At 42.2% G+C, this 13,429-nt stretch overlaps 1 protein-coding gene across 1 annotated transcript in view; it reads left to right on the top strand.

Annotated features, from left to right (window-relative positions):
* The window catches only part of LOC120225136 (neuroblastoma-amplified sequence-like), a 231,412-nt gene that overhangs the window by 122,287 nt on the left and 95,696 nt on the right, over nt 1-13,429 (top strand). The window contains exons 25-26 of the mRNA XM_039223359.1: nt 6,274-6,524; nt 7,545-7,879. Coding sequence (XP_039079290.1) covers nt 6,274-6,524; nt 7,545-7,879 — 586 coding nt within the window. The remainder of the gene's footprint in view (nt 1-6,273; nt 6,525-7,544; nt 7,880-13,429) is intronic.

Below are 13,429 nucleotides of genomic sequence, written 5' to 3'. Positions count from 1 at the left end.
TTTATCAGCTTCTTGTTTTTCTATAATGGTGTCTTCTAAATCACTTATTCTCCTTTCTACCTCTTCAATCCGTGCATTGGAGGCCTCTAACTTATTATGTATCTCATTTATCGCATTTTTTAATTCTTCATGCCTATTTTTATTTTCCATTCTGTCTGTAGCCATAGTTTCTTTGATGTCCCGTATGTTTTTTTCAAGCCCAGCTATTAATTTTACCATTATTATTCTAAAATCTTGTTCAGTGATGCTGCTGATATCTGTTTTGAGCAGTTCATTAGCTGTCATTTCTTCTTGGAGTTTCTTTGGAGGAGAGCTCTTTCGTTTTGTCATTTTAGTTAGCTTTCCGGCTTTTGTTGGTTTTAAAGACCTGTTATCTCTCTGTATCTATGAGCACTGCTGTATCCTAGAAGACTCTTTGTCCAGAGCCTATCCTTTCAGAGAGTTTTTTTTTGAATGGTATCTCTTGGTCTTTCTTGTTGGGACCTTGGTTATTTTATTTTCCTATTCGTAGTGATAGTTAGGACTCTCCACCCTGTGTACTCTGGCTTGTTTCTTGAGGTGGTCGTTAGAAGGCTTTCTCAGTGGAGTCTGCATCCTTTCTCTCCCAGTCTCTTGGGTGTGGTACGGTTTTTGATGCTTCAGATATTTTCCGTGTGATGCCTGGGTGCGAGTGCAGGTACAGAGCTCCCTACTTCTCCGCCATCTTGCCCCTCCCTCTCTGTTTCCCTTCTTAATTAAACAGTAGATCTGAAGGCCTGCATGGCCTGCATTTTCATTTCACTCTGATAGCCACCTTTGAGTCACCGGGTGATTATGTGAGTCTCCACGATCATGATACCATCTTCTCAGTCTCCTTTAGATGCATGGCAAGGGGCCCCATGGCACACAGAACCTGGCTGCGCTCTGCTCTTTTTCACAATCAGTTTCATATTTTCTGGTAGGTTTCTCAGGTCTCAGATACAGGGATAAGCGAGAGCAAGTTCTAGCTGTGGGGAAGATAAATAAACTCGAAGGCATCTACCTCTTTCTGAATTGAAACAGAAGATACACAGGGCCTGTGCCCCAGGATTACTGCTGTTCAGAGTCAGAATTGTGTCTACACTGCCACACTGTAAAGGATTCTGAATCCTGGCCTTCTTTCATGTGTCCTTCTCCCTTAAGGAAGCCTGGCTTAGTTGAGGAGTTAGTGTGAGAATAGTTAGCATATCGAGAGAGGATTTAAGGTAGCTTGGCTTACTAAAAATAGGTCATACCATTGAAAATTAGGATAAAATAAAAGCTCAAGACCAGGAAAAAATTCATATTAGGGTAGGAAGGTTGAATATAGATATTCAGGTCATAGGGTTTCTAGAGTTGTTAAATTTGGTTTTGCTCTTTCTTTTGGCCTAAGGGGGGGATTGTGACCAGCACTCTGATTTGTATTGTGCCTAACAAGAAACCTCTTCCAAAACGTGGAAGAACTTATTACCACCATTACCAAAATGGAAGCTGTTCCTTCCGTACATCTGCAACCTTCCTTTCCATGTTGTTACCGTTCAGGCCACTTCTCTCCCACATCGTCAAAAACTCCTGACACTGGCATAAAATGTAAGCAAGAAAATGCACTTTGGCTTGTTTCCATCTTGTGGAGTGTGCTCAGACTCTGACTCCTGCAAGTCTGGGTTCAAACTGGCTCTGTGACTTCCTACTAAAGTGTCCTCACTAGGTAGACAAGAGGTTTTATCCCTGTACATATGCCTAGGTTTCCTCATCTGCAAAATGAGTTTTGTCATTCTATTTGACAAAACTGCTGTGAGATTTAAGAGATTATATAAGATACAAAATACCTGACACGTGGTAGATGCTCAAAAAAAAAAAAAACAAAAAAAACTGCTGTTGTTAGTTCTGGAAACAGATCATATACAGCAAACCCATCCTGTGACTGCTGTCAGCCCAATATTGCATGTCTGATCTTTGAATAGTTATTTTTCAAGTCAACAGTAATTATAAGGTATCTGCTTAGAAATATTGGGAGAAAAAATGAGATGACGTGGCACTTAATATCTAAGTGCTGAGTAGATGGTACCTATCAATCTGTTTCTGTGCTATGGTGTCTTTGGAAATTTTTTGTGTTAGGTAATAATATGAGACTATATAAACCAATCAGAATTTAAGGGGTCAGGATGGTCGTTCTAGAGAATACGAAGTCTGTTCTCATGGCTGCCCCATCACGCTCTTCATATAAAACATTCCACAGAGGCTCTCTCTGAGTCGTTGTGTGACAAGAAATAGACCAAGATGCTCATTATTGGTCATCCCATCAACCGTGTAGATGAACTTAAAAAGTTAAATTCCATTTTTCAGTTTACAAAGACCCTTGGCCATAATGTTGGCAAAACTAAAAAGTGCCACGACTATTTTGACCTTATTTTCTCTTTGTAGTCACGTGCAACTGTCAGGCCGCACTGCACATCAGGTCAGCCACATCGAGTTCATTCTGAGCATCTGTGTGGGAAATACCTTGGCTTGTTTCCCTCAGGTCAGAGTAGTTATAACTTAGGGGGTAAAATTGTCTCTGCACAGGCATTGGTGCAGGAACCCTGTTCCCTCATGATCAGGGTCATTAATTTGGACCCATATGTCTAAGCTTTTAGGATTCATCTTTGGGAGAAATGCCTGGAAGTTAGTACATCCCGACTGTGTGAAGCCGTATCCCCCTCCCTTTGTCTCTGCCTCGCCCAGCAGCCGTCTCTCTCTTCGTATCCCCTTTCCTCCTTCCTTCCTCTCCTCGTCTTCGTATTGCTCAGTCAGGTAATGCAACTTTATTATCAGTCAGTCTCAGGTTGAGTAAAGAAAAACATATTTAAAGAAATTTGTTTTCCTATAGGAATATAAGTTATTTCAATATATGCTGTTCTTGAGTCACATTTTTGGGTGATTGACAACTTGAAGCCATTACAGAACACCAATCAAGGGATTAGTGCTAATAATTCATTCCTTGTGCACTGGGTACAAGTCATGCTAGTTTCCTCCTGTAGTTAATCTCTGAAAGTTAAATATGCTGCTTTATGGCTAAAACTTGGCTCAAGAAAAAGCACTTAAACTGTTTTTAAGGGTAGTCATTAATTTGATTAGTGAAAAGTCCATAGTGGCTTCATGGTATTTCTTCCTACTCTCTTGAATGTGGGTTCTTTGGAATTGTTTTCCAAGCAGAGTTTTCATTTCTTGTTCCAATGGGAAGATAGTAGCTTCTTTCAATGGAAACTATTAAAATGGGTTATTGATGACTGGCATCTATAAAAGATCTGAGCACATTGTAATTTACTGAAGAGTCAGGTTTTGGCATTTATCATGTGTCAGTAAAGGTATTCCAGTATCTCGATCCTGACAAGATATGGGGTGCCTGGGTGGCTTAGTCGGTTAAGCGTCCGACTTTCGCTTAGGTCATGATCTTGCGGTTTGTGGGTTCGAGCCCCGCGTCGGGCTCTGTGCTGACTGCCAGCTCAGAGCCTGGAGCCTGTTTCAGATTCTGTGCCTCCCTCTCTCTCTGACCCTCCCCTGCTCACGCTGTTTCTCTCTCCTAGAAATAAATAAAAAATAAAAAATTTAAAAAAAATTTAAAAAATTAAGGTAATTAGGTAAAATTGCACATCGAGCAAACTGAATCGTAGGCACAGAAGGATAAGTGGGTGGGCAAAGGGGAAAGTCATGTTGATTGAGAGAGACTATATTCAGAATGAAGCCAAACACCAGTGAACTAAAACTGTTAGCGTTTAGTCATTGACCATTTTGTAGATGAGTCTGCCTTGAGTATTCTGTTTGTCAGGGTGTTAGGAATAAAGTCTGACAGGGGAGCTCTTTAAGAATATTGCTGCTGGGAGAGAGAACTAATGTCTGTTACAGAAAAACTCAGGTTTTTGAAATGTTTGGTAGCAGACACTTGACCTTCATTAGTCACTGGCTGCTTTGTGATAAGCTGAGCAGAGCGCACGCCAAGTCCAAACAGATGTGGACCCTTTGTCTTAAGCAGATCGCCTCACCTCTCTGATGACAGTTTCTCATCTGTAGGTTGGTAATTACTTAGATTTCACTTGCCTCGCTCAGCAGTCAGCATCAGTGCGCGTGTGTCCCCCTCCCCAGCACCCCAGCAGGCCTGCTGCCCTGCCTGCAAGGCTTCGTCACTATGACCTGTCTTAATGGGGTCACATAGTTTGCTGCTTACTTCTTCAGACTTCATTTTGCAAATAATGCAGGAACATCAGAAATTCTGTGAATCACTTTCATATCACACGACTGCGTGTACGGTATATTTCAGAGATGACACTGCGTACTTTGAATGGTGATAGTATCAAGGTTATTTTCTGACCAGCCATTCATTTATACTCATTGTTTGTTGTACAGACCTTGTACTTTCTTGATAACTCTATTAAACTCTTTTTGCTTCCTTCCCTTTTTCAATGCTAAGCTCAAGTACTTCCTTCTTTAAGCCTTCTGGTAACATTGACATCTACCTCCTCTGAAGGTATAGCTTTAGCGATGCTACTGTTAATTAGAATATGACTGTGTGACCTTTGTCCTTACCATTATTTTGCATTGTTGTTTAACTCTTAAGTATTTAGAACTCAACTAGCTTTTCATACTGTTGGATAGAGCTCGATGTTGTAAATACTTTTTTTGAAGTTTCTTCATTTATTTTGAGAGGGAGAGAAAGGGAGGGAGGACAAAAGAGAGAGGGAGAGAGAGACTCTAACCAGGCTTCGCACACGAACCCTGAGATCATGACCTGAGCTGAAACCAAGAGTTGGACACTTAACCGATAGAGCCCCCCAGGCACCCCTGTTGTAAATCTTTAAACTCTCCCCCAGCGATGAGCAGGGTGCCTGGTCCATGGGGGACACCTAAGTTTTGTTCAGCCACCCATCTATTTGGCCTTCAAAAGACACATATTGTCTTCTTACCACACCCTGGTGCTTGGAACTGAGAAACTGAAGATAAAGAAGATATGGTATCATCTTTGCCTTCAAGTAGTACATAGCCTAGCGAGGGAGACAGACAAGCCCATGAAAAGTTACAGCATGTTATGAGTGCTAGAAGAGAATGATGCTCAGAGGAGGCAGTCAGGGACATTTTTATAGACTAGGGACATTTTTATAGATGTTTGAACTGTGTCTTAATAGAAAAGCAGAGTTTCTTGAGAAGTGACAATTAAAAGAGCATTTCTAAAAATTACTTGATATTTTCACTTTATGGATCACTGCTGTTATCCCAAGTATTATCACCGTCATAAAAAATTTAAAACATAATTTGTATGAACTTTATGTCCATAAACCAAAAACCATGTCTTGGCATTTCCTAAGACTGGGAATTCCAATAAACAGGACATCATATTTCAGAGACACTGGTCCTCAGTTGTATGTGATCTAACTTCGATTCCCCCAGAAGTCTCCTGACAGTCCCCGCAGCCTTTGTCTGCTCCTGCTGAGAGCCCGGGGACTGGAGGTTTCTATGAGTGCCAACTTACTCTGCAGAGGGCATCGGGGTCACGCTGGGCTGGACGCATTATGTTCCCCTTCATCCCCATAAATAAAAATGGATCATCCAAACGAAGACTCCTTAAAAATTGTTCTCAATACTTTAACCTTAAATGACTTTTTTTTAAATTGCATTATAAAGACCTCTAAATCATGATGAAAATATCAAGATACGTGTTTTTTTTTTCAAATGGCATTCATTACTACAGATAGCTCAAGTAAACGTATCTGCTCTTTCCTATTCTAATTCTGTTGGAACACAGTATCAAATTTGGGTCTACTGAACAGCAGTTCGGGGCTCTTACATGTAAAACTTATATGCCTCAAAGTTGGAGCTGTTTCTTCCCCTCACCACTTCCTAAATTCCGGAAATAATAAGGTTGTTTACATTTCAGTAATGAAGCTCAGATTTTAAATGTTTCTTGTGACGTGAATCAGTAATGCATACTGGAAGCTGACAAGCCTGGGTTCACCTTCTGGCTGTTAGGCATTGGGCGACTCTCCCATCTGGACGAATGTGAGCTCCTGCCTACTTCACAGGGTTGCTGTGATCCATCTGAGAGAACCTGAAAATTGTAGAATAGTCATTTAACACGGCTATTTGCTCTTTATATAAACAGCTCACAGTCTGGTGGTTACTGAATTTGATTGGCAAGAAGAAAGGACTTGAAAGAAGCAGCCTTTCTTTTTCAGTCAGAAACAAACAAACACATTGTTTACTAAAGGGACCAAATCCTAACAGTTTCTTTGTCCCTAATTTCAGTTTGTCCACAGTAGAAATTGAAAATCGAGCCCAAGCTCTTCATCTCTTTGAGACTTTGAAGACTGATCCTGAAGCCTTTCACAAGCACATGGTCAAGTATATTTACCCCACTATTGGTGGCTTTGATCACGAAAGGTTACTCTATTATTTCTCTCTTCTGGAAAGCTGTGGCTGTGCGGATTTGGGGAAATATGCCATTAAACCAGAAACGCACATTCGGCTGCTAAGGAAATTTAAGGTAGTTGCTGCAGGTAAGATACCCTTTCCTTGCTCGAACTCATTCTTTAAATCAAATCTAGGAATTAATTTTTTTGTGCACAGTCGTATTTGTGTGTTGTGTGACTGGCATAGATCAGAAATCCAGGATCCGATGCCAATTCACTTTAGTTATTATCTTTGCAACTCCTTTACTTACTGTTGAGGGAATTAAATACCAAAGAAACTATAAGAAACCTATTGACAGTCACTCAGTAACTTATCGTAGGCTTGGCACTGAGACCTAGAGTTTTTGACTAATCCTCCCGACGTCTGTCCCCTACTCCCAGTGGTTCTGTTCTGTCTACATAAAGGACAGGGCCGGGACACTTTCACCTTTGGCAGTTTAGCCAAACTTCACTTAACTGGAGCCTCTATGTTTCAAGGATGTGTGAAACCCTTAAAACAAGAGCTTGTGCACCTTATATAAATGGTGGCCATTTTTAGAATGGTATCCATGTCTCTCTAAGCTCGTAACTAACATCTTAAACACATTAATACCTTTCCAGTCTGTATCATACTCTATAATTTACAAGGCACTTTGAAATCTGTATTCAGTCGATACTTAAAACAATTGTGAGAATTTACCGCAGTCTGTCAGTGGTTTACCGAGTAACCAAATTAGAAGCTGGGCCAGATGCAGGAAAAGGAGCAAGATCCCATCCCTGCCTGTAGGTAGTTGATGGGATGGCAGGTGAACAATGGGGAAACATAATGCAGTGCGGTGAGCGCGCTGGTCGAAGGAAGCGTAGGTGCTGTGGAAGGATGGAAGGAGCCGGGGGATACGGCCCTCGCCAGTGTGCACACCAGGAAACCTGCGGTGCTCAGAAGTGGTGGCCTGGGAGGACCTCATGGCCGATCATCTCACAGCCTGGGACCGGAGCTCAGATCTTCTGACCTGTAATCAACAGAATATCTACTGTAAATTGGTAGATAAAATTTTCCCTTCAGCCATACAGAGGGCTGTGTTTATATTGGAATGAACCCATTCTCTGTTTTTTCTTTCTTTCCATTAGGTCTTAATTACAAAAAGCTGACAGATGAAAACATGAATCCTCTTGAAGCCCTGGAGCCAGTTCTTTCAAGTCAAAATATCTTATCTATTTCCAAACTTGTTCCCAAAATCCCCGCAAAGGATGGACGGATGCTCTCCCCGAGCTCTCTGTACACCATCTGGTTGCAGAAGCTGTTCTGGACTGGAGACCCTCACCTCATTAAACAAGTCCCAGAGTCCTCCCCCGAGTGGCTCCGCGCCTACGATGTCTGTGTGAAATACTTTGATCGCCTCCACCCGGGCGACCTCCTCACTGTGGTGGACGCCATTACATTTTCTCCGAAAGCTGTGACCAAGGTAACTGAAAAGATAGTTGAAAGTACATTGAATGTTTTAGAAGAGACCAGAATGGCTCTTACATCCCATAGATTGTTTTTATTTCCTTTCTTGAGATGGGGAATGCTTAACATGTTTGACGCTTTAGTTTTTTTCTAAGCATGAGATGGTCTCATTGGGAAATCGTTTTCTTCTATCACAGATGTGCAAGTAGTCTAAATCAGACTTGACTATTTCTAATTTGCATGTGCATTTTGTACATGTTACAGTACTCCTGTGTCACAGAGAATACACCATCCTATTCTTTCCAGTTGGGAATTGGAAAATGTGTCCAGTGCCCAGCCCACATTTCCTGCTTTCAGTATCAGGCTGGCAACTGAGTGGTGGTGAAATTGAGCCACCAAAAATGTTTGCATGAATACCATGTAGTAGATGACATGGTGATAGAATTATCCATGGAAGTCTATGTAGACTTTTTTTTTTTTTTACATTTTTTTAATGTTTACTTATTATTGAGACAGAAACAGCATGAGTGGGGGAGGGGCAGAGGGAGGGAGACACAGAATCCGAAGCAGTCTCCAGGCTCCGAGCTCTCAGCACAGAGTCCGACGTGGGGCTCGAACTCACAAACCTCGAGATCATGACCTGAGCCGAAGTCAGATGCTTAACCGACTGAGCCACCCAGGCGCTCCTCTATGTAGACGTTTTCTAATGTCTGCTCCATACTTAGGTCTGAACCCCTTTAACTGGACCCCCAATTTCTGCTCTGGATCCTTCAATAATACCTAGTTTGATACAGAGTAAATAACATGAGTCCTTCTTCTCTTTGTGCCCTTTCGGGGCCTTACTGTAAAACAAACTTCTCTCCGCCTGGCGGTGGGGCATGGCTTTCCTGAAAAATCCTCCCACCTCTGGTCTCAGCTGCTGAGCTCTCTTGCCTTTGGACCTTTTTCCTCATCTGCTTGCCTGTCTTTGCTGCTGCTCTCCCCGTTGGCAAGTCCACCCAGTACCCTATTACAGGTATTTTTAAACTTTTTTATTTAAAGTTTATTTATTTTGAGAGCGAGCGTGAGCAGGGGAGGGACAGGGGAGAAGGAGAGAGAGAATCCCAAGCTGTCAGCACAGAGCTTGATGCAGCGCTCCACTCCACGAACCACGAGATCAAGACCTGAGCAGAAAGTCAAGAGCTGGACACTTAACAACGGAGCCATGCAGGTGCCCCACTATTGCAAGTATTTTTTTTTCTTTTGGAAAAAGAGATATAGTTTTGGAGATACAGTCCTTTTTTTTTATATTACAAGTATTTTTCTTGTGGTTCATATTGTCCTCAAAATTAGTGTAAAGGCTAAGAATTCAGGTGATTCATTGGAGGTTGATACAGGTAGAGGGAATTCTAGTTCTAACTCACTTGTTAGATTCACAGTTGTGGATGGAACTAAGGACTTCATTACTTATTATTAGAACTCAAGCACTTTAGTTAATAACATGGTTTTAAATTTTACAAGCACTTCAGGGGCGCCGGGGTGGCTCAGTTGGCTAAGTGTCTGACTTTGGCTCAGGTCATGATTTCACAGTTCATGAATTCGAGCCCCATGTCGGGCTCTGAGCTGTGAGCTCAGAGCCTAGAGCCTGCTTCAGATTCTGTGTCTCCCTCTCTCTGCCCCTCCCCTGCTCACACTCAGTCTCTTTCTCTCTCAAAAATAAACGTTATAAAAAATAAAAATAATAAATTTTACAAGCACTGCTATGAAAAGGAAATGATTGTTTTTGTTGTTTCTAAGGAAGCAACTAAAAATGATAAAAGGAGATGGCCTCATATTTGAAGAGTACACGTTTCAAGTTCTTTGAACCTGGCTTTGAACTTTGCACATGCTACTTAATAGCTCTGTGGTTTAGCCTGAGTATTCTGGTAGACCTCTGCCTCCTTTTGGCTGAGTAATCTGTGGTTCAGATATATCATTACCCTCATTTTGACAGTCAAGGAAAGCGAGGCCTACAAAGTCAACTTGGTAACAGACGAGCCACAACCTTAAGTCTGGGAGGCTTTTTTCCATGGTCCTTGCTCTTAATCCCTGAACCATCCTGTATGTGAGGAGCCCTGGAGGCAGCAGCTAGAGTCAGGGGCCTGGAGCCAGTGTAGGAGCTGTGGGAGAGCAGGGCCCGGAGAGCCCCAGGGATGTTCAGTCCAAGTTGGGTAGCCTGTCGTGGGATGAGCCCAGAGCAGGGCCGAGTGTGAACAAAGAAGGCCAGGCAGTAACCTGGCAAATATGGGAAAAGGCAAGCGTCCAGCAAATGTGGGTTTCGAATCTCCCAGAGTGAGAAGAGGGTCAGAGTCCAAGTAAGTACTAGGAAGTAAGCCTCCAGGGAAGGGAAGGAACCAAGTGAGGAGTTGAGATGCAAGGAAAAGGCTCTAGAGGTGGGACCACGAACTGGCTACAGGGATAGACAAGCAAACAGACCAGGCAGGAAGCCAGGAAGACAAGGGGGGGAGGGGGCCACTCTAAGCCTGTTTCCTACCCCTCAGCCTGACATGGGTTTTCAGTATTTTATGTGAGGGCAGGAACAAAGAGTAGCATGCCCCCGCCAAGGCCATGTGCTACTTGTGAGCATGTGTGTGGAAGGCGACAGACGGGCCTAGATTTTCCAGCAGCAATTATTTACTCATGATTAAACGTAAGAGGTGGGTGTAGAATCCACTCAGAGTTTGAGCTGTTATTTGTGATGTTTCACGTCTGATGATTTTCAGGTACCGCACGTTCTCCAACTGCCTGAAAATGTATGACCCGGTTGTTTGCACACCTGTGTGCACTTTTCCTGATGGAGTGAGTCAGTCCACTATGGCATTGCTTTCTCTCCATTCAGGTGGTGTAATCCTTAGCAACCTACCCATTTGTAGTAAACCTCCTCGGGACGCCTGGCTGGCTCCGTTGGAAGAGCGTGGGACTCTTGATCTTGATCTTGGGGTTGTGAGTTCGAGTCCCACGTTGGGGACAGAGATTACTTAAATAAATAAATATTTTAAAAAAGAGAGAGATGGTTTTCTGAGTCAGGCAAGCTATAGCAAAGTGAGAGACTTTTAAAATTAATTTTACATCTTCGGTGTAGCTTCCTATTTTCCCTCATTTTATTCATTGGCAAGCTTTTAATTTTCCATTAAGAGAGGAAGTTTAAAGTTTAGATACAGTGCTAGTTTGAAGTCACACAGTACTGTGTCAGAGAGAGGGAGACAGAGAGTGAGAGAAATTCAAATTGAAATACATCCCTTCCATGTCAGAGGACATGTTTGGAACAGGAAGTGCAGCGGGATTTGGCCAAATTTGCAAAATACCAGATGTTCCCACAGCTCATACATGATGTTAAAAATGTAAAATAAGTGTGTACTGCTCACGTGTAGTGTGCTGTTTTCAAATGTGTGCCCGGGTTTAAAGTGCCTGACAAGAACAGGAAGCTGCTCTTCAAGTCTGGGATTCAGACAGGAGGGTCCAGGAAGCCTGCACTTGGTACCCTTCCCCCGACAAAATAAACCAGAGAGGGCTGTTTGCCTTCAAGATCATTGTGATTCTGTTGCCATTTGCATTGGCAGAATTCACGGAACTTCTGAGGAAAATAGGCACAAAGTGGTTTTATGTCACATGGGCAGAGACTGAATTTTCATGACATTTGAGGTGATGAATATGCACAAGCTTCAGAGAACACAAATGCGTAAAGTTCATTTGCTCCAAATCTTATTGTTTGGTGTTTTGTTTTGTTTTTATTTGTGAAGTCTGACAAGAGTTGCTTTCCTTTTTGCTTTTCCAGTTGAGCAAGTAGAAACATTTTTTAGAAGGGACAGAGAGCAAGTTAGTGGGTTAGAAATCCAGGAAAATGATCAAAGAAGCTGCAGTTGGGGTCAAAACACTGTGGTTGGTTCAGCTGTGATGCAGTTAGATAAGGTGGAGCTTGGGCACAATCTCAGCCTCCATCTGACTCCCAGCCTTTTATATCCCCACACGCTGGAATGGCTGGGATTGCTGCATCCTTAAGTCAAGACGAAACCCTCCGCTCATGTACAGACTGCGCCCCAGGTAATCATAGAACTGGAACAGGCCTCTGGCCTCCTGCCCGGTGCTTCTCAACTTGAAATTAGATGGACACTTACCTCCCTCACCCCACGCTGGTTGCACTCTCTGCTTCCGCTCCCATCATTTGTTTCTGACCTCTGACCCTCACGCATCATACCTGTTGCGTGTCTGTGTGTGTGTGTGTGTGTGTGTGTGTGTGTGTGTGTGTGTGTAAACATGCATTTTTCTTCAAGCTCCTTATAGTTTCCACCTTTCGGTTCTGCTTTCTAGAGCTATGGAAACAGCATAAGGGAATCTCCTTTTCATAGGATGACTGTTCTTGAGATAAGCTCCTGTTTCTTCCCTTATCCTCTTATCCAGGCTATTTGATATAAACATCTGGAAGAGTACATTTGTCTTAAAAACTGTGATATGACCTAAAAATAAAATTTGTATCCTAGGGTTTGTCTCAGTGAAAGGCTGCATTGTTGCTGAAACTTCAGGGTCTTCCTGGTAATAATATTCTCTTTTCATGAAGGACAGCAGCACATTTGTCACCATAAAGAGCAGTCAGTGTCTCAATTCTGTGTAAACAGGCTTAGATAATGCCCAGTACCTAATTGTATGGCAGCTATAGGACTTTCTGATGCACAAATCAAAGGCATATTATGTGCATTCAGATCGAATGATTAAGTGTTTAGGCGTCAGCTGTGTGCCATATACAATATTAGTTGTTGACAACACTGAAATGTAAATACATTCCTAAGAAAGTTAATTTTTTTTCCTTTTTACAGTAAAATTATTATAATTGAGAATTACACTCTTCACAAAATTACAAATTCTTTGAGGCTCGGGATGGTGTCTTTTATCTACTTCTCCAGTTCCTAGCACAGTATGAAGTGGGAATTCCTTAAGTGTTGTTTAAACAGTTATTTGATAATCACAATTAGTGATATTAAAACTTTTTGATCTCCGAGTGCCCTAACATTCTTAAAAATTACTGAAAACTATAAAAAGAGTGTTGGGGCGCCTGGGTGGCTTAGTCGGTTAAGCATCTGACTTTCGCTTAGGTCATGATCTCGCGGTTCGTGGGTTCGAGCCCCGCGTCGGGCTCTGTGCTGACTGCCGGCTCAGAGCCTGGAGCCTGTTTCAGTCTGTGACCCCCTCTCTCTCTGACCCTCCCCTGATCATGCTGTCTCTCTCTCTCCTAGAAATAAATAAAACATTAAAAAAAATAAATAAAAAGAGTGCTTATTAAGGATATATCTATAGATATTTACCATGTTAGAAATTAAAACCAAGAGATTTTAGAAATATTTATTTAATTCACTTAAAACTACCAATAATAGACCCATTAAAGGTTGACATGAATAGCATATTTTAATGAAAAATACTTCCAAGAGAAAAAAGATTAAGGAGAGACTGACAGTATTTTGTATTTACATGTCTCGCTTAAGAGAACATAGCTGGATTCTCGTGTTTCTTTCTGCCTTCAGTTTTTGTTGTTTGGGTTGAAGTAAATGAGGAAAAC

Source organism: Hyaena hyaena, unplaced genomic scaffold (genome assembly GCF_003009895.1).
Source record: "Hyaena hyaena isolate Hyena2069 unplaced genomic scaffold, ASM300989v1 scaffold_1348, whole genome shotgun sequence".
NCBI lineage: Eukaryota > Metazoa > Chordata > Mammalia > Carnivora > Hyaenidae > Hyaena > Hyaena hyaena.
Note: the sequence above shows the minus strand (reverse complement) of the source record. Positions and strands in the feature narration are given on the sequence as shown.